The sequence below is a fragment of the Vidua macroura genome, chromosome Z (assembly GCF_024509145.1).
Source record: "Vidua macroura isolate BioBank_ID:100142 chromosome Z, ASM2450914v1, whole genome shotgun sequence".
Taxonomy (NCBI): domain Eukaryota; kingdom Metazoa; phylum Chordata; class Aves; order Passeriformes; family Viduidae; genus Vidua; species Vidua macroura.
In genome coordinates, this window is record NC_071611.1 from 45,247,488 (window position 1) to 45,272,275 (window position 24,788).

At 37.2% G+C, this 24,788-nt stretch overlaps 1 protein-coding gene across 4 annotated transcripts in view; it reads left to right on the plus strand.

Annotated features, from left to right (window-relative positions):
* Positions 1-24,788, plus strand: part of GAK (cyclin G associated kinase) — a 67,033-nt gene that overhangs the window by 26,355 nt on the left and 15,890 nt on the right. For 2 of the 4 annotated variants that reach the window (XM_054002900.1, XM_054002902.1), the window contains 11 exons: positions 4,366-4,415; positions 4,502-4,650; positions 8,365-8,487; positions 10,277-10,410; positions 11,407-11,601; positions 12,172-12,289; positions 14,656-14,735; positions 15,073-15,266; positions 17,129-17,287; positions 18,063-18,533; positions 20,514-20,684. In XM_054002900.1, coding sequence (XP_053858875.1) covers positions 4,366-4,415; positions 4,502-4,650; positions 8,365-8,487; positions 10,277-10,410; positions 11,407-11,601; positions 12,172-12,289; positions 14,656-14,735; positions 15,073-15,266; positions 17,129-17,287; positions 18,063-18,533; positions 20,514-20,684 — 1,844 coding nt within the window. The remainder of the gene's footprint in view (positions 1-4,365; positions 4,416-4,501; positions 4,651-8,364; positions 8,488-10,276; positions 10,411-11,406; positions 11,602-12,171; positions 12,290-14,655; positions 14,736-15,072; positions 15,267-17,128; positions 17,288-18,062; positions 18,534-20,513; positions 20,685-24,788) is intronic. The other 2 variants (XM_054002901.1, XM_054002903.1) reach the window with 2 other exon arrangements.

Here is a 24,788-nt window from a genome sequence, read left to right on the forward strand (position 1 = left end):
TTTAGGTGACTCTTGACCATCACCTTTGGCACAATAAGTGAAGCTATCAAATTTGTGTTTAAGTTCTGCACTATCATAAGCAAATCTTGGTTTTGTGGAGCACCCTCTGTCTCTATACAGCTGGGTTTTTCTTTTCATGTATCATCTGAGTGGATTTAGTCATTGGACTGAGGAGTGGGAAAAAAAGAGGAAATGCTCCAAGCATTTAATTCTGCTAGTGAGAATCAGTTACTTTAATACTTCTTTTTCCAGTGACTGAAAGACAAACTCTCTTCACTTGTAATTTACCAATATTATTTAGCAGCCCTGAGTTGTGTAGTTTTTCTTCTTTGTATTGCCTTATATTTTGAATCCTTACTGTATTTAACAGTGAAGTGGCAAAACATGAATTAACATGACTAATAGTTACTGTTCTGTAGGGCCTAAGGTAGGCTTATGTCCTTTAATATTTTAACATTGCTAGCATTTAACATTCGCTGTTCTGCTGAGAGTTCCACCACTGGGCTCGTGCATTCTTAAACTGTGTTTTAATCAAGCTGAACCGTTATTTCTTTGTTTGCATCTGCTGTAGGGCATGTCTGTTTCTGTCATATTCATTTTCTGCCTTCACAAACTTGTGCTGTGGGTATAGCTGATACAATCGGTAATGTGAGACTACCTATTCTGCTGTTGCATCTTTGACTGCCTTTCCAAAACTCTTCAACCAACATAAGAAGCAGACATTCTGGAAAAATTAAAATGTCTCTTCTTTGTCATGCATTTTCCTCTACATGACTCCACTTAAGCACTTTTGGAGTCTATAACTTCATAAGGTTGGCTCTCTCCTTCCTACTTATCATTGCTTTTTTGAATTACAGGGTTACTTCCTTTGTCTGCAGACAGACTTCTATCTTGCCAAATCCAAACTACAGTGTAAGATTTAAGTATTTTGTTGTTGTGATAAAAAAACTTAACTTTTTCTTTTCTGTAGCTGCCTTTAGCTTGATTCTGATTTTGGTCTCTTGTTATTCCTAATAAATGATGAAATCTGAAAACTGAAACAGACATTGCAGTCTGCTCAGAATAGGAGAGTAAATGAGGACCCACCTTCATTGTCCCCCAGACTTTACCTCAGTTGCAAGTGTCATAACCTCTGTTACAGGTTCAGGCCAGGCAGATGCAGCAGCTTATAGTTACATGAGAGAACAAAGAGCAACGGAGATTCAGCCCTCTTGTTACAAACTGCCTTAAAAGCAAGTACCAGGGTGGAGATGGAGAAGCTATGCATTGCTTTGTGAAGTGGCACCATCTGCACAGACAGGAGCCTCGATCCAGCAGATGTGTCCATACGTGCCTGAAAGCTCAGCCTGCAGCTGTGCAGCCGCAGCATTTCTCTGTTAAGCTCAGAGAACTCTTTTTTTCCTCGCTTGTGGAGCTTCTGTGCCCTTTTTTGGGAACCAGTTTTTATGCTTATTGAGGCCTGCATCCATACAGGTTACAAATGCCCTGCCAAAAAACATAGCTAAGTGTTTTAAGGATCAGATTTTCACTGGTATTAAAAACAGCAGGCAAAACTTATGATCAGTCTTCCTTTGCTTTGTCAGAACAATCTCTTTTGCTGAAAAGATTATAATGTAGTAATCTAGGAACAATTAGGTGACTTTTATGCTTTCTTTCTTGGATTTTAAGGTAATTTTTTTTCTTGTTTAGCATTTTATTTCATGGATCTTTGCATTGCACTAGGTAGTTGCATGATTAATTCAGTTTCATGAAGCAAAATCAAGTGGGAACAGATTGAAGTGAATTTTAGCGCTGTTTTTCTTCCTGGAATTTAAAAAATAAACTGAAAAAAAAGATGGAGACATATTTTTTTCTAATCGTATAAGTGTAGAGAAAGATTGCCTAGTGTTAGGAGAGTATTTAAATTAATGGTTTATATGCTCACATTGTAGCTGTGCTGGTTAGTCTGTCATTCTTTGTTCTTTATCATCTTCAGTTGTTAGTAAACAGACGGTACTGTTGTAGAAATTTTTTTAGTTTATTTTGTGAGTTCAGTTGCTAATTTTAGTTCCATTGTTTTTAATTTGCTGGAATGGTCTTTTGTTTAATATTACTTATGGTCTTTAGGTGCATCTAGTCTCTGGCAAGAATGATAATGCCAACCATTTACACAGTGAGAAGTTTTTAACACGTAGTTAGAACTTCTTATTTTTGCTTTGATATTTATTCTGCAAAATCAGTATTCATGTCTTACTTGCTTAATTTCATAGAATAAAACATTAGTTTTGATTGAAAGCAGTATCTGATTCTAATCCCTGAGCAGTGGGCAGGGACACCTTCAACTAGAACAGACTAATATCCATCTGCTCTCTTTCAGTTTAAAGCCATTTATTCATATCCTGTCATTACATGCCCTTGCAAAAAGTCCCTCTTCAGCTTTCTTGTAGGCCCCCATTAGATATTGTAAGGAATAACCCCCTGTGTCCATACAGAGACTAGATTAGTCTAGTCCCGTCCCATGGTGAAGTAGTCCCTGTTTTGAAGAAGTCTGGTATCATCAGAGAAGAGATTAAATGTTGGTGTCATATCATACTTTTTTTTTTTTTGAGCTTAATTAGACCCTTAAAAACACACAGAGTTTCCCATGTTGGGCCACAGACTGAAAACACTCTATGTATGTCTGTGTTTGCATGCTTTTCTTCTGTTATATATATAATGTGTATTTTTGATCAGTCATGCTAACCTCCATCATTACTAGCAACCAGGAAATAATCAAAACTTAGTGTTCTTTCTTGGTGTTTCAAAATTTGAGTGTAGCATCCTAGGTCTGCTCTTCTAAGCAGTGTCTTGAAATTTTATTGTGATATAGTTTTGTTAGTTGTGATAATAGAGTTTTGCCTCTGATTTAATGAAATACGCATCATAGTGTTTTAATGACATTTTGATATTCTGGAGTTAGTAAGCTACTGAGATATTTAATTTAGTGTAAATCAAAATCACCCATTAGTCTAAATCAAATTCTGTTGGTGAGTTTTGTTCTTTTGCCAATCCAGGAGTACAGACCAGTGTAGTTACACTCAAGGCTGTTGGCCTACACTGGCTCTTTTCAGTTTTTTTCTCTTGCTTTTTCATTCTGCTACATAGCAGATACCATAGAAACAAAAAAGTAATAGTGGTCTTAAATTAGTTAATTGTTGACATAATGTGGATGATTAGGTAAAGGTGCAGGGAATTGACCTAAGGATCACTGGGAGATTTTTTTGAAAAAGCTGCACTTTTAAACTGTGCACAGTTGTATGAGAGAGAGTTGAATAATGACTAATGCCTTGCTCACTTATGGGAGTTCTGGAAGTGAATTTTTGTAAGAATTATTTAAACAAGGTAAGAGATTCAGGTGCACTCTGTGTTGAGTATAGGTAACTTGAGGTACAGCTGCAGTGGGAGCTGCAGGTTGAGCTCTGACTGGGAGCCTGAGGCAAGAGGTCTGGAATTGCCAATGTTTAGCACAGCAAAGGGCACAGGGACCTGTGACCAGACAGGTGACCGGACACTGAGGCACTGAGCAGGAAGACGCCAGACTTTGGCACCCATAAACTGTGAGAGTGTAAAAGCTTGCAGTTTCCTTTCTTGGGAGTCCCTCCTGGGAGGCAGCAGTTCCAGCTCTTACTCTGTTGCTGCAGGAGGATTAAATTTCTTTAAGCAATCACAGGTTTGGGACTCTGCCATGGGAAGCCTGGGGTCCAGCTGGTAAGGAAACCTGGTCTGACTGTGTGAGTACAGGATGTGTAGGGAGTCAAGTGGGACACCCGTTGGCTCTGCAGCTGCAAAAGGGCTTCAGTCCTGGCAGTGACAGGTCTGGTGGTGGTTCAAGTGTGCTGCCAGAGTTTTTCCTGAATGGCTAGACAGGGAAGTGTTCTTAACACTATCCATATGGAATTTAGATGTTGGGCAGCATGGCCATCTGTGATAGATAGTAACATGCCATGTAATTTAAACTTTGTTGTTCAACTAGTAGTCTTTCTTTTAAGCATTGAGATATTCTTCATTAAAGATATGAACATATCATTATTAGGCTTTCAAACTGACACCCTTCAGAGCATTTTTATCAGTAAGAGCAGAGGCTAGAGGAGTGAGTTAAAGATTAAAGGTATCTGTACAAAACCCCACAGATGGTTTTGGTGCAACTAATTTAAATGAGTAACTGCTTAAACACGGTCTCTGTTCCGAAAGCTCTGTTTTGAAACTCTAGAAATGTGAATGTAACAAGCCTCATATGGAAGAAATGAAACATTATTCATGATGGTGCCACCTGAGAGATCTGGCTTTTAGACGTATGGCTTGAATGTTTATATGTCCCAGTATTAAAACCAATGTGTTCTCTTTCAGTTATGCAAAAGGAGACTTGGATATATCATACATCACTTCCAGAATTGCTGGTATGATATCTATATATTTGTTAAACGTAATTTCTCCTTGCTCTTAATACATGAAAAAATTCACTTGCTGTTTGTTCTGTCTTCAGTGATGTCCTTTCCAGCTGAAGGTGTAGAATCTGCCATCAAAAATAACATAGAAGATGTGCGGTTGTGTCTGGACTCTAAACATCCTGGTCATTATGCTGTGTACAATCTCTCTCCAAGAACATATAGACCTTCAAGATTCCATAACAGGGTGTGTATAGTTTTTGTGTATTTCTCTAAAAGGCCTTGAAACATAATGTTTTCATTATACCTTCAGCTTTTTATTGTAAAATAGGTTAAAGTAGGTTAATCAAAAAGATGACAAAAGAGCACAAGGTCAAAGAGTTACCTATATTTTCCTTGTCTTTGCTTTAAAACCAAACTTAAGTGGTAGCAGACTAATCTTTAATCTTGAAAAGTCTTACTAATCTTAAACAGACTAAAGTCTGTTTTTTTCTAGGATAGTAATACCTTTGCAAACATTCTCATGTACCTTATGTGTTTCAAATTTAAGTGGGGAATACTTAAAGTAATGAAACTCTTACTAAAATGTCAATCTCTCTTATATTCTACCATTTTCCTCTATCGAGGACGTGGTGACTGATTTGCATAACCTGTTCACTGGAATTTCTCCTTGTCCCATTACATACCATTTGACTCCCATATGACACAACCATAGCTGACTGATTGTTTCTACCATCTTCAGTATGATTGTAGGTTAGCTGAGCCTCCATTATCCTTCCTGGCAATTTCTCTGATACTGCTATGAAAGCATTTGCCTAATTCAGCAACAAGGTATTGAGAACATCTTGTTAGATGCTAAGATACTGGACTTCAGTATTTGCTCCTGTCCTGGCTCAACAGTTGGGACTGTTACTGTGTTGTGAGTTGTCCAGCACCTTAACAGTCTGTAGTGATCATGCCCCTTCCACACAATACTGTCTGCCAAGAAGAGGGTCTAGAACCATTATTTGTTACAGAATAATAAAGCCTTTTGACCTTATTATATAGATCCATCCTTAGCATTATTTCAGTTATCAGAGTTGACTTAAAATTTTGGGGTGAGGTATATTTAATGTATTCCTTCTAGTGCTATCACTTCCTTTAGTTTCCTTGTAAACAAGATAAAGTATTGTCACACCTGGAAGAAAACATTACTGCCTCTTTGGATGAATGCAGTCAGCTTCTTTATGTGTATCTGGTTCAATATGAGGTCCAGGCAGAGGCTATTCAAGATGGAAGGCAAAAAAGCTTGATTACGCAGGAAATCTACTGCATGATTATTTGTAGCAGGTACCTCAAAGCAAAATGTTCAGCAATTCTTTTCAGCACTAGATTGCTGGAAAGTCTGAGACGGATGTGGTGAACTGATTTATTCCACATCCTGCAAAGTGATCAGTCTCTGTTTATGGAAGGATAAATTCTGTGACTGGGAATTTGCTTACCAATGGATTTTTTTGGGTATGCAAGTCTGAGGTGTCTATACACTTGGTATTTCTGATGTGTTGGTACTAAGAATGGTAATATGATCTTGGTTTTATTCAGAAGTCATAGTAGGTCATAATTAGTTGAAACATAACAGGTTCATGACCACTTTATTGTCTGTGAGTATTTAGGAAGGCAGTTATTTTACTTGAAAACAAAGTCTAATTGTATTAGGAACTCTTACCTGCCTATTCTTGAAATTCAGATGTTTAGCAATACTGACTAACTTCATTGTTCAGTGCTGGATGAGAGCAGCTATGTAAGAACCTAAAGAACATTAGGTTTACTTTAATAATGGCAAAAGATGGTTATGGTAAGCCGTTAAACATGATCAGAGGAGAACAGCTTCTAAAATTTTTAATTCTGACACTTTGCTTAGAAGGTATTTATGAAATTACATATTATTGGTTTCTTGCTGTTTGTTATCTGTATAGATCTTCTACAAATTTCTTTAATCTTGGTTAAAATTAATGGTGGTTTTGAAACTAGCTTCTCTGCTAGTTTTGAGTCGTTTTTGGAATAGGTTGCTCTGAGAGTTTGGGCACTATCCATAATTCTGCTAATTGTCAGTACACTTAGAGCTTAAAACACAGCTAAAGAAACAGAAAGTAATGTTGTTTTTGTTACCTCTTGTAGGAAACCTAGTGTTTGAGTGGAAAGTAAATGGTAAATTAAAAGGAAAAAAGTCAATACTTGTTGTTTTTTTGAATACACTTTTTTTAGGCTGTGCTCTGGTCTGAAGCTGCAATGCTTCAATATAATTCTTTTGCAGCATTGTGATTTAACTTCAGCCAGCAACCAAGCCACTTGCTTATTCCTCCCTGGTAGAAATGGGGAGGGAATCATAAGGTGAAAGTGAGAACTCATGGGTTGAAATAAAAGCAGTTTAATAGGTAAAGCAAAAACCACAGGTACAAGCTAAGCAAAACAAGGAATTTATCCACCTTTTCCCATGGGCAGGCAGATGTACAGGAATGCAGGGCTCCATCATGCATTATGATTCCTTTGGAAGACAAACAGCATTGCTCTGAATGTTTCCCCTTCCATTCTTTTTCCCAGAGATTTATGGGTTGAGCATGATGTCCTGTGTTATGGAATATTCCTTTGGTTAGCTGGGGTCACTTGTCCTGGCTATGTCCCCTCCCAGCTTCTTATGCACTCCAAGTCTGCTTGCTGGTGAGGTGATGTGAGAGGCAGAAAAGATCTTAACTCTGTCTAAGCTGTGCTTACCAATAAAAAAAAAAAAACAAACCTGAGTTATCAACACTGGTTCCCTCACAAATACAAAACAGAGCCTCATTTAGTTACTACAGAGAAAATTACTCCAGCTGAAACCAGCACACACTACTGTTGTAATATTTGAGATGTACTGAAGCTCACATTGAATCATGTGGTGAACAGGGATATAAACGGTTTTTTTGCCTTAGCTTTTCTTTCTTTACTGGTGACTTTACATAAGGTTGCACTAACAAAGAAATGTGCAATGTAAATCTCTTGCAAAGTTATGCTTTCTGAAATGGCCTTATTTTTAAATTAAAATACTAGAGTATAATGAAAAGTTGTAGGAGACTTAGACTGTTTATTTCAGCCTTTTTTTCCTGTGCTTGGCACAAACACAGTTTTTTGTGATAATCAGTTCAGGTAATTTATCTCAGAATAACCCTTGAACTCTTTAGATAGGAAAACATGTTGCTGATAGGGATACTTGGTCTTCAATATCTGACAATTGCAGTTGAGACTAAAAACAAATATAAAAAAAGCTTCAAATACAAACAAAAAGCTTAATTTATAACTTGCTTCCTCAATCCTTAATATATCTACTCTTTAGATGTTTCAGGTGCCCCAAGAATCAAATTTCATATGCTACATCCTTACTGGACAGTTGATTTTAAGTTGATTCTTAGCAGTGAAGCTGATTTTTTGTTAGTGTTTTGAAACAGTAATTGTAAATGGAATATTACTGAACTATTCAAGCTCTTTGAACAAAGGACAGATATTCAAAGAAGTCTTATCTTTCTGTTGTTGGGTTTTTTTGGGTTTTTTTGGTGGTGTTTTTGGTGTTTTTTGTGTTTTTGGTGTTTTTTTTTTTTTTGTTTTGGTTGGGTTTTTTTTGCGCTTAAGTATATGTGCACAAATTAAGTTGAAAGCTATTTTATTTTAATCCTTGCTCTAAGAATATTTCAGGTAGTTATCTGAGTACTTGATACTTTTTGTGCAGCAGATTTGTAGACAGAACTGAAGTTTTATTGCACTTCATCCTAAAAAATGGTGTTTACACGGTGTAACACTGCTTTTCTTGAGTGTATTTCTTAATTTCAACATGAAGGTGGCACTCAAATGTAAAATTGCCTTGTAGACATATGCATAACCTAAGTTGTGGATATGTGACAATATTATACTGTTTCTCATGTCTATTTGTCTCTTGTCTCTCTCATTGCAGGTTTCTGAATGTGGCTGGCCAGCAAGACGAGCACCAAATCTTCAGAATCTCTATAGCATATGCAAGAACATGCATTTATGGCTGAAACGAGACCAGAAAAATGTTTGCATTGTGCATTGCCTTGTAAGAAATTGGTTTAAGTCTGAAGTGCTTTATTCAATAGAGCTTTAAATTCTGAAGAAGGGTGCTGGTATCCATTCAGTTTGTGGTTGTTACTGGCTTTCTTTACTGGATGTCCCAGGGTCAATTCCTTCCTGCTGTGTTTGTGGGGAAATTATTTGCATCAATTTTCTCCTTAGGGAAATTGGTATGGTAATATAGCCATTGCTTGCTTGCATTTAGAGTGAAAGGCAGTATACAGGCAGTATTAAGGGAAAGTATCCTTTGGAAGAAAAAAAAAATCTCTACTCTTTCAGTATTTGATCCAGTTTTTGTTTTCTGTGTGATAGATGGATGTACACTGCTTATGCCATTACTGTCCATTTAGAATATAATCTGTAGCCACAGAATTTCAGAAACTGACAGTAAGACTTCTGATTTACCTGATTTTGGTGGCAGCAGATTGCTCTGTACATTTCACTATTCTCCAAAGTATTAACTTTTATATAACCAAAAAAAGCAATAGAAATGTCTCTATAGAGCCACCTCATGTCAAACATGGTGGGAGGAATGAATTTAAAGAATACTTTGCTCAGAATTTGAAAATTAGGTCACTCTTACATTTATTTAAGAGAATTGCATGTGAAATTTTGACATTCTTATTTTGCTGCAGAGTAAAAAGTGAAATGTGACTATGTGACAATACTTGCAAAGATGCTGGAAAGCATTCAAAACCTGTCTGGTGATATGGTATAGCCATCAATAGGGAGTATCACTATCAGAGTCAAACCCAGGATTTGTTAATCTGACAAATGATATTTGTGAGTTATGTAGTGTTTTGCAAGTAAAAAGCCATTTCATGTCAGATCCTGAAAGCCAGTGTAATTTTCAGTGCTGCTGTGAGGTTAGGTATCTAATTCTATATAAATGCAATACTTCTACTACCTCAGCGTCACGTGATTGCTGGTCAAGTAGGTAAGAAGCAGATGTGATGAATTACCACCAGTTTTTGTAACATCTTTCTCTTGAAGTGTTTGTTCAAGATACCTAACTAATTTCTTTTTCTCATGTGTGAGGCAAACTTTTGTATATACATGGCTTTGTGCCGGATGTGATGTAAAGTGTACACCAGAACATTTAGAAATGAATGATAAAAATTCTGTTCCATGTTACTAGCCAGCAAACGTGGAGAAGTCTTGTTCTGTCAACCATTATCTCTTTCAAATCTTCTGCCTTTTATAATACAGGGATGTATCTGGGATACATGTGTAGCAGGGATTCCTGCAGAAAGAAGCTTAGTTGTAATCTCTTTCTCTTTGTTTCATGGCAAGCTCTTCATAGTTTTAGACAGAAGTCTAAAGAGTTCAGTGTGGTTTAGTTCTTCTGAGTCTTTGTACTTTTCTTGCAGAAGTCCATGGCTGTCAGTCAAAAATAGCAGTGTTCTGGGATTTCAGATAACAGCCAGGAAACAAATTAAAAAAATGAGTATTAGGGACAGTAAGGTAAAGAACATCAATTAAAAATTTCAAATAATGTTACGCTAAAGTAGTTATTCACATTTGAACAGGAAAATAATATGTAATGTCTTTTGTGTGGTGTGGAAGTTAAATGAAAAGCTTTCATTTAAGTGTGTACATGTAATGTTGTACACTCAGCTACAAACTTCAAATCAAATAATAACACTAGCCTTTTGACATAATGACATTAAATAATGATCAGATATAGGATACATAATGGGATGTTCTTCAGTAACTTCAATCATGCTTTTTCCACTAGATTTACTAAGAAAGCTACTTTCCTTTTTTTTTACTAGGATGGAAGAGCAGCATCTGCTGTTGTAGTCTGTTCTTTTCTGTGTTTTTGTCGCCTCTTCACTACTGCTGAAGCTGCTGTTTATATGTTCAGTATGAAACGCTGTCCACCTGGCATTTGGCCTTCTCATAAAAGGTACTGTAAGGTACTGTTGAAGCAAGTAGTTATTCAGTTCTGAATATGGTATAGGATGTGTTTAGAAAGATAAATTCTTTCAATAATGTCTGTGTTCAAACATCTGATTTTCCAAGTACTTTGCTGTATTGTGAATTAAAGGTAGTTCTGAATTTTCTGAGCCTGTAAGTACCCATCAGAAATGGGTCAAGTATACCCTGTAGTGAAGAAGTGTAAGGAGTGAAGACAAGGGTATGCAGAGCTTTTGAATGCTTTCTTAATTATAAAATCCCCTTCCACATATGTAAGATTTATTTCATGTTTCCCAGTTTAATACAATATGTTTTATTATGTCAGAACACAGCAAGCTCTGAGGGAATACCAGAAATTATTTTTATCAATTGGGTAAAAACGCCTAGTGCTTTTTTTCAGAGTGCATGCAGAGGTGACTTGCATATGTTTTGACAAATGTTTTAAAATGTTTATTTGACTTAATTTGATAGATCTTATAACTGTGAAGTATGACTAACAAGTGACACTGTCAGTAAGGGTGTTTCCTGAAAAAAGGATTAGATTTTGAAGGATGGGAAATAAAGTATTAATACAGTATAAATGACAGATTATTTTTTGTACATATTTACTTCATGTATACTTAAGGGGTTCTCCACAAAATAATATATAACAATCAGGACAAATTTAAAGCCTTTAGGAAGATTTGAGTGATCCATTATGTATAAGATACAAAGTAAATAGTTCTCCTAGATTAGTGTTTTAAGACCTTTTGAAATAGTGACTAGTTTATTTTACAAGTATTTATATGTAAAGCTACAGACCCTTTTGTATCATTCTATCAGATTTGAAAATCTGTTTGCTGGAGGTGGTGGTAAACGTTCCCATTGTTTCACTGTTAACGCTTAACAATGCTTAGTGACTGGGTAAGATGTAACTTGCTTATTGGTTCACCCATTTCTTAGAATTTTGTGCTCTGACTAAATGAGTACCATCTGTTTTTGGCAGATACATTGAGTACATGTGTGACATGATGGCTGAAGAGCCCATTATTCCTCACAGCAAGCCCATCCTGGTCAGATCAATTGTCATGACTCCCGTTCCACTTTTCAGTAAGCAGCGTAATGGCTGCAGGCCTTTTTGTGAGATTTACGTGGGAGATGAGAGAGTAACCACTACCTCCCAGGAATATGACAAAATGAAGTAAGTACAGATTATGACTTGCTCTGAAACAGCAAGTTATGTTTTTTTAGATTCTAGCATTTACAAGTTTTTAAAAGGGACAGATTCCTTTGTCCCCTTTTAGCTGGTCTCAAAAGGTGAATCATGAATCTGGCTATTACAGCAGCTGGTCTTGCAGAACAGTAGGGGTGATGGTGAGTTAGCACACTGGACGCTGTGAGGCAGTGAGCAAGACCCTCTTCTCACTCCACATGATGTAAGACTGGGAACATTGATCCCTGGTGTACTTGTGCTGACCTTAACATTGTGGCTCAGTCTTGGAAACCATAAGGATCCCCCAGGCATGGCAGCTGCAAGGTGACTGCTTATTAGCCCCTATACAGCTCTAGTGTCTGCACAATTGCAAATAGTAGTAACACTGCTAGATGTGGGTAATGATAGACAAGAAAAATGAGAGAATACTAAAGTCCTTCTAGCTTTTTAGCTACTTAAGGCCTTGGAGAAAGCAGGCTAAATCTAAAGTAATACACTATTTAATTTGTTTTTAAACTAAGTTGACTGTGGTTATGTTTTTTTTTTTTTTTCCTTTAGGGAGTTTAAAATTGAAGATGGGAAAGCAGTAATCCCATTGGGTATAACAGTCCAAGGGGATGTTCTCATTGTGATCTATCATGCCAGGTCGACTCTAGGAGGACGACTACAAGCCAAGGTAATGATGAATTTAGAGTCTGAATGGAAGATTTGCTTTTTTTTTAAGTTGCAATTTTGTATCCTACTAGTTATCTACTGAGTACTTTGCTTTATTTACTATTCTTTGTTCAGAGAAATGTTTGAGGGTTTCATTCACTTGTGAATTCAACCTTTTCAAGCCTTCTGAGTATGTTCACTCCTAATGCTGTACATGTAGATGCTTTTGTAAGCATTTCTGGAAAGTACTTCCGTACTGATAATTCTTATATATGTAAGGAAAGCCCCATGCCAGCTTTTTTGAGGTAGCAATCTGTTAAGTTGTACAACAAGCTGGAACTTTTTAATTCTGTGCACACAAACTGCAAACAAAGGAAAAATACGACTCAACAGAAAAGTGGGATTCCAGAGACTGCCTGTACAAAACAGGCTAGAAAAATCCATATGGTTTTAGAGCCTATTTCTAAAGTCAGGTTCAGTTTTGTAGCTAATTTTCTTACTTGTCTTTGTTCTACTAGGGAGAATGCATATTTCCTTTTTTTAATTCAACTATGGATGCAAATGTATTGCAAGATCACAAAAAACTTGTTAATGAAGCCTGTCTTCAATTTTTTTTAAAAAAGAGGCATGCACTTTTTTCCTCCAAATAAGTAACCCAATTAAACTTGGAAGTCCATGTAAAAGATAAAAACGGATAGCCCAAAGTTTAGCTTGGAGGTTTGTGGACATTGATAAGACAGTTTTTCAGCCAGTTTCAGTGCATGTGGGACATGCATGTGTATTCATACATAGTTAGTGTTTACTGAAATCGTTTTCTCCCTGTTTTTTTTTTTCTGCTTTGTGAGTAGGAAGGTATCAAATATTGTCATGTTCAACAAGACCTTCCAGAATACCTTAAAACTAAAAACTCAGTGAAATGATTCCTTAATGAGCAAAAATGACTACTGTATGATTCAAGGTCATCAGGAGAAAGGCATAAAACTGACAAAATTTAGCCAAGGTTAGGCTATACTCCTTGTACCATCTTACTTTTATTCATGGTAGAGTGGTAGAGTTTCTTTGATGTGGTTTCTCTGGCATTATTCACTGATATAAAAGACTAGCATTTTCTCAGCTGTCAGCTATAACACATGATACCTCAACAGCATGTGTGATGATCTGGGTTTGAAGGTTTGATGAAACAATATTCAATGTGTCCTAAGTTTTATGTGCTGTAAATTGACCCCTAAAGTTCTCTGCAGATCTCTTACAGAGATTAACCACCACATTTCAAGATTTTCTTGTGTTTAGAGCTGGGTGTTTATGAGTGTCTTCTACTTTCTCACAGCTAATTTAGAGAAAGAGTTCAGTTTATCTTCTAGGAAAGTGATGATAGGGATGTAAAAATCAGAGAAGCTCTCTCTAGTATGTCTGTATCTCTCTTGTATTAAGGAGCCCAGCATTGGGCATCGCAACTACAGATGAGGCTTCACTGGTGCTGAGTAGAGGGGAAGGACCAACCCCCCCTTAATCTGTGGCAATACTTTTTGTATTATTTGGTTTCTGGCTATGATATTCAGTAAATACTCATTTACAAGGAAAGCTTTCATAATTCAGTTTTGTTATATCATATTTTCTGGACTACTATTGCATGACTTCTTAATAAGGACTGACAAGACTATGTCATAGGTGTTGCGACTAATGCTAGGAAACAAATACAGGCTACATTGATCAGTGAGCTGTAATTTGGATTTGTGCAGGATCAGGAGCTACCTGAATATTCTATAGTAGCATTTTCTGGACACTCGTATTCCCATCAGGCATGGGAAAGTAGTTTTTCTCTGAATAGTTGAGTGATTAAAATGAGTCAGTTTGTAAAAGCCCTACAGTTCTGTCTGGAATGAATGGCTGGCTTGAAGTTGCCCAAAAAAACCCCACCTTGCATGTCTTCTGAAATGTCCTTTGAAATGTGGTATATTTAAAACTGTTTTAAATCCATTCCTTTATATGTGATGTACATATATTTCTTGGTTGGCATATTGCACAATGGATTTTTATGAGCATATGCTATTCAGAAAAGGAACAAGGGTCATACAATTTTAACCTCCAGAGCAGGATCTGGAAATACTTTACACTTTGATAGTCTGTTTTGAGTTGAATGATGAGACATACCTGACTGAAGGTCTTTTGGGTTGTTAGTGCTAGTAATAGATCTATTTATGTTCTGTCTCAACTGCATTTAAATCTTTGAAGATAAAGTATACTTGTAATTAAATGGAAATTTTTGTAGCAAAGCAAGTACTTCAAAATATTTTAATACAAATAATACTTTGCATTATGTTATAGGCAGAACACTGTACATACTGTTCATGTGGATTTATACAGTTTCCTGTTTCTTGTTTTCAACAGATGGCTTCAATGAAGATGTTTCAGATTCAGTTCCATACAGGTTTTGTGCCCCGAAATGCCACTACAGTGAAATTTGCCAAGTATGTTGACACCTTTCTGTAGGAGACTGGAAGAAATTGTCTTTGAAACTGCTTAACCTGCCAAACATCAACATATACCAGGGAGAGGAAATATAGTCAGTGCAGGAAGTAGATGACTTTGACTGCAGCAAGAGTCTTTTGTTTACTCACCTTAAGGAAACTAAATGTTTTGTTCATGATACAAACAATGTACAAAAATACCACCTCTTTAAAATGGTTAAAGTAAACAAATACAGCATTTTTAATGTCTTGTACTAATTGCTTTTGTTTGGGACTGCAGTAGATCTAATCCAGTTAGCCATCATTATCAATAAACTTCTTGTCTGTGTCTTTACAGATATGATCTGGATGCCTGTGACATACAAGAGAAATACCCTGATTTATTTCAAGTCAATCTGGAAGTAGAGGTGGAGCCCAGAGATAGGCCCAGCTGTGAACAGCCACCTTGGGATAACATGAATATAAAGGGACTGAATCCCAAGATCCTCTTCTCCACCCGAGAGGAACAGCAAGAGATTTTATCAAAATTTGGTAATGAATCCATTGAAAAACTAAAAAATGTGAAAAAGTTTTAAATGTACTTAGTGTTTGAGGCTTTTGTTTAATTTTTGATGTTCCATTAATTGAAAGAAATCACAAAGGATTTTTTTGTAAATATCAGTTAAAAATATGCATTGTATGGAGGAGCTTAAGGTATCCTCCAGTAATGAGGATTATAATTATACCCGTCTTATTTCTACTGTGCTTACATGTGCTTGGTTTCTTAGCTTACAAAGCTATGAATAGGCCATTTGCAGGGAGGGACTTCTAGCAAATGGAATTGTAACAGTCAGTATTTGTAGGCACAGTGTCTTGAATGGATTTGGCTAAACTGGCACCAATATAATTTCACTTAAAATTATGTGAGCATTTCTCACAAATGTGTTTAGGTAAGAATGTTTTTATCAACATTCTTATGCATAGCCATGTAATGTTGTAATTAATTGCCTGAACTTTTCCTAATATGTTCCATTAGTCACTATTTTAATAATTCTACGTATTCAGTGCTTTATCTGTAGATGCCTACATTAGTTGCAGTTAATGCTGCTCAGTGTCTTTCTTCTTCTCCTGGTATCAGTGATTAGCTTTGCCATTTTCATTCAGGCTCTTAAGCCTTCTCTGTGTTTTGAGGATAAAGAAGCATGATGAAGATTACTATGGTGATTTTAATGACACATGAGGTCTCACCATGTTCTGTTAATATGGTACATCTCAAGTACATTTCTTTTCATACAAGATAGTTGCTGCTGGCCTTTTTTTCTTTTAAGCCAAATATGTGTTGTTTGTATTATGATTGAGGCCATTTTCTATTTAACTTAGCTTAATCCTACTGTGAACACAACTATCAGCTCTCTAAAGCTGAGGTGTTTAGCTTTACATCATCATTGATGATGAGGCTCTAAAAGTTACTCTTACTTTCTTAAGTCACTTCCATTTTCTGATTGGTACAGGACAATGTAAGGATTACGCTGAAAGTATTTCTTAAAATTGGTGGGAAGGGAATAGGACAAAAGTAAGTACTGTGAACTGATTTTAAAAAAACCTTGCCATTAAAATTGAATTTACTCTTTCATTAGTTATGATCTTTCATATATGTTTTCTGAGATGGACTATTTTTTCAGCATCTCTAAGCTACAACTGAGAATGTGGAAGGAGAGTGAAGAAGTGCTCTCCCAGTTGTGTATTTAAATTTAGACAAATAGGTGTCTCCCAGCCATCCATCTTATTTTTTTAAAACAGTGGATGAATATTGACTAATTTAGGAAGTCTTCTTCATTTGTCTTGAGGAAACTTGGGTTTTGAGAGGTGATACAACAGTAGGTAACAGCACAACTGAATCTTACACAAGAATCACTTAATATCTGATTTCAGTAAAATAAGAAATATAAGAAGCAGTTAATAGCATCATACACTGTACCACCCCATTTTTAACCTCTCCATGTTTTTCACTGGCTTTGCATATTACGAGTTTTTGTACAGCTGCATTTGCTTTTTTCTGTTTTTCTGTGTCTTATTGCAGATACTGTGCATAGCTCTTGCGTGTTTTAGAGGATGGTTGGTGCAAGTAAGGTGTTAATTACATTTTCCTACAAATGTAAATAGAATGCTTGAGTGTTACTCTATGATTCTGATGTAATGTCCTAGTTCAAAACTGGGTTTTACCAGTTTTTGCAGTTGAAAAGAAGTTAATGCTGATTTCAAAGATAGTGGGGGCAGGAATTTGTATTTGCAGAGCAATAGATTGGAGATAATTGTCTTCCTACAGCAGTCAGCTTGAAAGATAAGTATTAGCTGCCATGTGGAGGATTGGGAAGTTTCTCTGTAAGAGCTCTGGCTTAAATTCTGTTTTATAGGGAAACCAGAGTTGCCTAGACAGCCAGGTTCAACTGCACAATACGAGGCAGAGGCATCCCAGTTGGAGCAGTCTTCAGAAAGTGCACCTACTGATACAGAATCCCCACACAGTGGTAGTACTGATGCAAACAACTTCTTTCACTCTCTGGACTGGAAAGGTACAGGTTTTCCTCTGAAGTACTGTGTGGTTTATGTTGTCTCCTATGCCTTCCAGTGAATGCTTAAGCCTTCTTAGGTAGCAAAAGTCTCTAATTCACTAACTATGAGGAAAAGCTATTTAAAGAGTGAGCTCTGCAGAGTAATAAGCAGTTATTCTGCTTCATTTGGATAAACACCAAGTAAGGGGGTTTGGTGTTGAGTATAACTTAAATGCTGAGCTAAATTTTTCTTTTTCTGTAAAAATCTTAACCTTAAAGATCTGCAAGGAAGCTTTTCACTCCCACAGCCCCACTTTGGCTGAGGAACAGAGGAAACAAAGTAGACTAGCCAGTGGGGTCCAGATCAGTAAGTAGGACAAAGAAAATGTAATTTTATAGCACATGAGTAACTCCCTTTTCTGGTTGCTGCTTTGTTGTTAAAAATATTAGCAGCTGCTTATACTTTTATTGAGTGCAGCAGTTACTGATAAGTCTTGTAAGCTCTAAGAGACACAGTGATCTGAGATGAATGTCCAAGTCAGTCTCATTTTGAAAAAAAATGTAATGCCTACCTTTGTGGAGTGGCAAATATGGTAGTCAGCTGCTGCTTTTTCTGCCCTGTACAAAGTGGTGGCAGGCAGCATGTAGTTCCTTTTTGTCAATTCTTATATGAGTTTTGGTTAGTTAGGAATTAACTTCATATGCTGTCACCATGAAAGTTTCTCTTACCCTAGTAAGAAGAATAATGCTGGTTATTTAAATACGTTTTTTGTTTGTTTTTTTTTTTCTATTCAAGAAGGAAAAACTCCAAAAAGTGGAATAGAGGACGATTCATCTAAAAATGATTGTGTTCAGTTGTCTGATGATAGGGAAGAGAGTGATCCTTCAGATGAGGAGTTCCCAACATTTCCAGATGGAAGAAGTGCAGTAATTGTTGATGAGAAAAACTCTACTCCAGAAGGAGAGTTGCTTTTTGAAGCCAGTTTTGAAGCTTCATCTGCACCATTACAAAAATCTCTCCCTGAAGAGAATGTGGACTTGCTGGGACTAGACTTTGATATTTCAGCAGAACAGAAACAACCTATCTCAGAAATAAACTCTTCATCAAGTAATGCTGACTTCTTGAACAATCTGTTTGTGAGTAGTGTGTCACAGATTTCAAATGAGCCCACTGGAGATCTTCTTGGACAAGGAAGAGATTTCTTTTTCAGTGGTCAGCGTCCAGCTGCTACTCAGGGTGCATCTTCAGCAGCAGCTGTGTCTTCAGGTATGTGAGTTTAATATCAGTACTTGTCAACATATGAAAACTGCTGCTTGCATTGTGCTTAGAAAATAAGTACCGTGTTTTAAGATGGCGAATGGTGAAGACATGTCAGTCTGTAGCAACACTATGAATAGAATAGGTGCTACTTCTGCATGAAGGAGAGAAGTTCCTATATGTTACCCAGGTACTCTGTTATGTTGCCAGTATCCTATTAACTTTAAACTCTTGTAAATAGAAAAGTATCAAATTCTTAATTTCAAAGGAATTCAGTATCTTAAGGAATTCTTAGCTGTCCCATATGAATGTTGCATGCTAGATCCTTTTCTAAATCCATAACTTTCCTTGTTAAGGCATAGGCTTGTCATAACTTGAATTTTACGTAAAGCAATAGCATTAGATGTACAGAGCTGTGTCACTTAGGTCAAATGTCTGCGTGGGATTTTTAAGTGTTAATCACATAAGACTGCTGAGCAGCTGGAAATCCTGTAGATAATTGTTCAAACCAGTAGGATGATGATACTGCTAAAAGATGTTTTCTTGCTGGTTTTACTGATGTTGTTGGCAAGTCAGTATCCTTAAAGAGAATGCTATGTAGTGCTGTCTATTTGGTATTTAAGCAAGATGTTTTAGTTCAGAGATTCTGTTCCTCTTACCAGTGGATACTCATCTCTTTGTCACTTTTTGGGAATAACAATTCTCTGCCTAAAGTTAATGGTAAGATTTCTGAGAATATTACTCACATAAGCTGGGAAACCATTACAAGGTTTTGTTTGTTTGCACAAAGATAATTCATAGGTACTAAAAGCTTTCATCTCTAGACAACAAGAAGTACTTTCTACAGAGCATTTAAGTGATTTTAGATGTTTTCTTATTTTGAGGTAATTCACTATTGAGCTTTGTTACTGTGGTCAGGGAAGAATAATTTTAATTTACCATTTCTACATAGGTAGAATTCTATAAAAGGAAACCTTCATTACATTATCTTTCTTTAGCATGTCTATTGCATGAAACATCTGATTAGTAGTCATGTATATATCTCATTCTTGTAGTCATTCTCATTCAGTGTATTTAATTGAATTGTATTAAGAGAGATACTTGCAGAAGTGAGAATATTTGGCCACTGTTGTATTTTGGCTTGCACAACAAACTAATACTTGAGGGGTTTTTTCTATGTGTGATGCTATAGTAAATATGCTTGAAATGTTGAGTCCTGTACAGTGTGGTCATTACCTGAGGATGTGCTGAGGTATTACAGCAGGATTATTCCTTCTCTTCAGCTTCTGAATTAATCTGGCAGGACTCCCTGGGCTCTTGAGGGGTTTTGACCCTAGAGGGCAGCAGAAACAGGAATAGCTAAAGCCCTGATTCCAGCTGACTGTCACATGTTACACCATGCTGTCTATAAATACTCTTCCAGTTAGTTTTTTCTTCATTGGCATCACTAGAGACCTGCTGAAGTCTTACTTCTATTGGTTTTCATTCTTGGGTTGACGTGTTTTCTGCCCCAGAATCACCAATGCCTTCAAGTCTGAATGGTAGTATGAATGTTTTACTTCATATTCTTTTTAATAGTATAATGGTCCATTTTCTTCAAATCCATTGTTGATTTGGCATTATAGAGTATTTAACAAATGTACTTCTTCTGTGTGTCAGATGATCACACAAATTTAATGTGTCTTAAATGGATGAAATTAACAATGTTGTTGAATTATCTTGTCAGTATGCAGTCTTGCTGCTCTTGTTAGAAGACATAGCTGTTCATGTTATGTATGGCTGAGACCCTTTTTGTACCATGTGAAAGTTCATTTGTCTAGAGGAAGGAATAGGTGATTACTCTTTGCCACACAAAATTCACAGAAGGCTGCTGCAGTTACTAGCGTGAGCTTTGCTTTTTGTCTGTGCCCACAAAGGAGTAAGGCTTTTTCAACTTCATTTATTCTACAATGAATCATGAGATAATTTTGTTTTTTGCTTCTTTTTTAGCTGATCCATTTGACCCATTCACAATGTCATCAAGCTCAGAGAATCAAGCCCTGTCTGGTCCAGACCTCTTTGGGGAGTTCCTTAATCAAACCTTAACATCTACAGTTCATACAGTTCCTTCCACACAAAGTTCACTTCCACCTTCTTCCAGCTCAGATTTCTTAAATTTAGGTAAGTGTCCTTCTGGTGTTCTGTTTCTCAACAGTTTCTTCTCTTCTGTGCATTTGTCTTTCAGCTTAGTGGATTAGTGTCTTAGTAGATCCACTTGTTGTGATTGCTGTTTTAGCTAGCTTTGTACTCTGGAAGTACAGATGCAAATGCACCAAGAAGCAAGTGTTTCCTGTATAATGTCATGCTATTATTTATGATGTGATAGGATTTCTAGTATTGCTAACCATATGTTAGCAGTTGGAGTTTCCTCTCAATGATCTAATAACTGAGGGTACCCAAACATCTGGAAACTTATTTTATATATAATAGTATGCTATATTGACTGTATTCAGGTTTTAAAGATTTTCTGGAAACCTTGAAAGACAATGAGCAAGTCAAGTTATAATGTAGCCAATTCTTAAAGTGCAGGCTGAGGCTAGCTTGCACCTTCCTGACCTGAATGTATTCTGGTAATGTACTTACAAAGTACATTATGTAATACTGTAATCTTATTTGTTTCATTTCTCTGATATATTCTTGGCAAAGCCTTTTCCTCATGCATTTATTTTAAAATCTATTAATCTTTAAACAAAAATCTTTGTGATATGTTCAGTCTTCCCATCATTCTTTAAGGAGAAACAGACATTTCCAAAAATGGTGGAGTGGTAGAGCTACTAGTGTTAAAGCTTTTTAACATCTTACTTTGAAAGAAAAGTATGGGTTCTCTTCACAGGGATATGGGTTGTGATTAGTGTGTGAGGGCTCTTCTCTGCTACTCTCTCAGTCTCCTCTTTCTGTATAGGCACTTCCCACAGGATACAATCTTTTAAGAACATAGGTCTGTGTAGGGTACAGTCCTTTAGGAAGAGATTGCTATAGGGATGTGGTTCTCCCAGGCGCTGCAGGTCCTGCCATGAACCTGCTGCTGTGTGGGCTGCTCTCCCTGGGCTGTGGCTTCATCGACAACATGTCTACCTGTGTAGGGTCCTCCACAGGCTGCAGTGTGAATATTTGTTCTACTGTGGTCTTTAACATGTGTTTGGGGGCAATCTCTGCTCTGGCATCTGGAGCACCTCCTCCTCTTCCTTCTCCACCAACCTTAATGTCTGCAGAGCTGTTTCTGTCATACCTGTCCCCTCTCTTACAGCTGCTGTGCAGCAATTTTTTGGAAAACATGTTTTCCCAAAGATATCTGGTTTGGGAAGCTCAGCTATGGCTTATGGTGAGTCTGTTGGAGCTGGCTGTGTCCAACATAGAAGCCCAGGCCTCTTCTCATGCAGACATCTACTTACAACGTGCAGTAGCTAGGAATGGTGGTATCACACACCTTTTCCTGAATCCAGTGATTTCTTCCCAGGGCTTATTTCATGCAGCTTTGACTTGCCCCTCTTTGTTTAGCAGTTACTCTAGTTGACCCTCTGTCTGAGTGATGCAGTCTGAGTGTTAGGTACAGATAAACTGGACAAAAAAAAATACATTATTTGTCTGACTGAGAGAAGGGCTTCCTCTTTGAAATGGAAGGCTACCCAGCTGATTGCCCTCTCTATGATATAATAAATCATTATATTCCAGTTGTGGTTGATTCTGCTGAGAAGATTCCACTTGCTGCCTCCTTTGCAATGTTTTTGCTCTTTCCTGTAGATAGTAAGAGCCATATGTTTCAGTTGTGTACTTGTATAGTTGCCAGATTTATGCCACTACTGCTGTCCCTGTGTGAGGTTACCAAACATAAATATTTTGCTGAATAGAAGATTTGATCAATACTGATCTGTGGAGCATTATCTCCACCAGATTCTGCACCTGGTATGGGGCAACCTGGATGCAGACAGACTGGGTAATGAGATGCTGGGGAGGAGCACCATGGAAAGGGACCTGACAGTCCTGGTCGATGGCAGCCTGAATGAGTCAGCAGTGGCCTGGCAGCCAGGAGAGCCAGCTCTGTCCTGAGGTGCATCGGGCACAGCATCATCAGCCAGGCAAGAGAGGGGATTGTCCCGTTCTGCTCTGCACTGGGGCAGCTTCACCTTGAGTGCTGGGGGCAGTTTTGGGTGCCTCAATATAAAAATAGACATGAAACCATTGAAGAGTGTCCAAAGAAGGGCCATGAGTATGGTGAAGAGCCTTAAGGGGAAGCCGTATGAGGAGCAGCTGAGGTCACTTGGTCTGTTCCTTCTGGAGAAGAGGAAACTGAGGGGAGACCTCATTGCAGTCATCAACTTCCTTGTGAGGGGAGGAGGAGGAGGGGCCTACATTGATCTGATCTCTGTGGTGACCAGTGACAGGACCAAAGGGAATGTAGCTGTGTTAGGGAATGTTAGGGTGGATATCAGGAGAAGGTTTTTCTCCCAGAGGCTGTTGGGCAGTGGAATAGTGGGACGTGTTCACAGCACCAGCCTGACAAGAGTTCCAGAAGTGTTTGGAAAACACTCTCAGGCACATGATGTGATTCTTGGGGCTGTCTTGTGCAGAGCCAGAAGCTGGACTCTGTGATCCTTGTGGTTCCCTTGTAGCTCAGCATATTTTATGATCTCAACCAAAATCTGACTCACTGGAGAGGCAGAACCTCTCAAGAGGAGGTTCTCTAGCTGATGTGCTCAAAGCAGAGTCATGTAGAGTGGGCTGTTAGGACTGTGTCCTTTCTGGTTTTTAGCACTTCCAGCACTATAGAATCTCTAGCTGGGCAACCTGTGCCAGTGTTGGAGAGATCTTAGGGGAAAGAAAGCATTTTTTAAATGGAGTTCCCCATGTTTAAGTTTGTGCCCTATTGCCTCTTGTTCTTCCAGTAGGCAACACAACAGAGAAGAGTCTGACTCAGTCTTTTTTTTTGTTTCTTCAAATTAAATATTTTTACACATTTTTAAGAATGTTCCCAGTTATTTTCTCCAAGTTTAATAATACCAGAATCCTCATATGAGAGAGGAGATGGAAAAACCTTTTATGTATTAAATTAAAGTGGGAAAAATAAAATATGGATTTCTAAATGTTTATCTGCAACCTTAAGGAGATCACCATCAATAGTCAGCTGTTAATGACATTTGAGCATGTAGAGAAAAAAATGGAATATTTTTACATCCAACTTCAATGCTTATTGTTTTGTGCTTACTCCTGATTTTATTTGATAGCTTGCACCCTGGTAAGTGTATTAGGATACCTGCTATTTTAATGTAATTTTTTCAGCTTTCTGTCAGCATAGGAAAGGATACTGAAAATGTACTCATTTTCTCCTCAGGCTACTGTTTTACATTGATTTCCCAATATTTCTCTATTGCAATGCAGTTTTTAAAAACTGTATGGAAGTGGAGGAACTGGGGTAACATTTCATATTCCTTTACATTTGTCTTTCAAATGAGAACTTATATGCATGTTTAGCTGAAATGATGTATGTATTTGAGCCTTTAGCATTCTATCCAGTTACAGGTAACAATTTTATCAAGTAAGTAAGGCATATTAATGATTATGTTGCACTTAATGTGATTTTTTGAGTCCTGAAAGGACAGTATCACTGTAACTGGAGAAGAAAGGAAAAATAAGAACATGTTCTCAGATGACATGTTCAGAAGAAGTGAGCAGAAGACAGTGCAAACATAAGATCATTAAAGGGAGAAAAAAAATTAAACTAAAAATAAATTAGTAGTAATGGCAGTGACATTCAAAATAAGCTGGAGTAGTGAGATTTGATGACTCTACCGTTGGAGCTGTTGTAAGTGTCTAGAATCAAATTTTAGTGATGGATAACCTTTGTTTGTTAGTAAATGATTACTAAACTGCTATAGATACCAGGAGAAAAGATGTTTCAGTGAACACAAGTTCAGGACATAGAATTTTAACCTTGTATTTCTCAGATGTTGGCTTACAATTAAAAATCATAGGAGTTTTAAAATGAAGGATAGTTCTTACACAATATCTGGTCTTTTAAGGCATTCTGTCCTGTAATATGAAAATGTTGTGCTATTGCTGCTAAACAACTATGTATTAACAAGGTAACTTAATTTTATTCTGTTTTTGTTAAGTAGCAGATCATCTTTAATGCAGGTTGAGTCAAGATATACTTCCCTCAAAGACAGCAGAAGATTTGGAAGGTGATCAAAAGAAACCTGAGTGATCAGTGTAGTTTTCTTCTGAGGA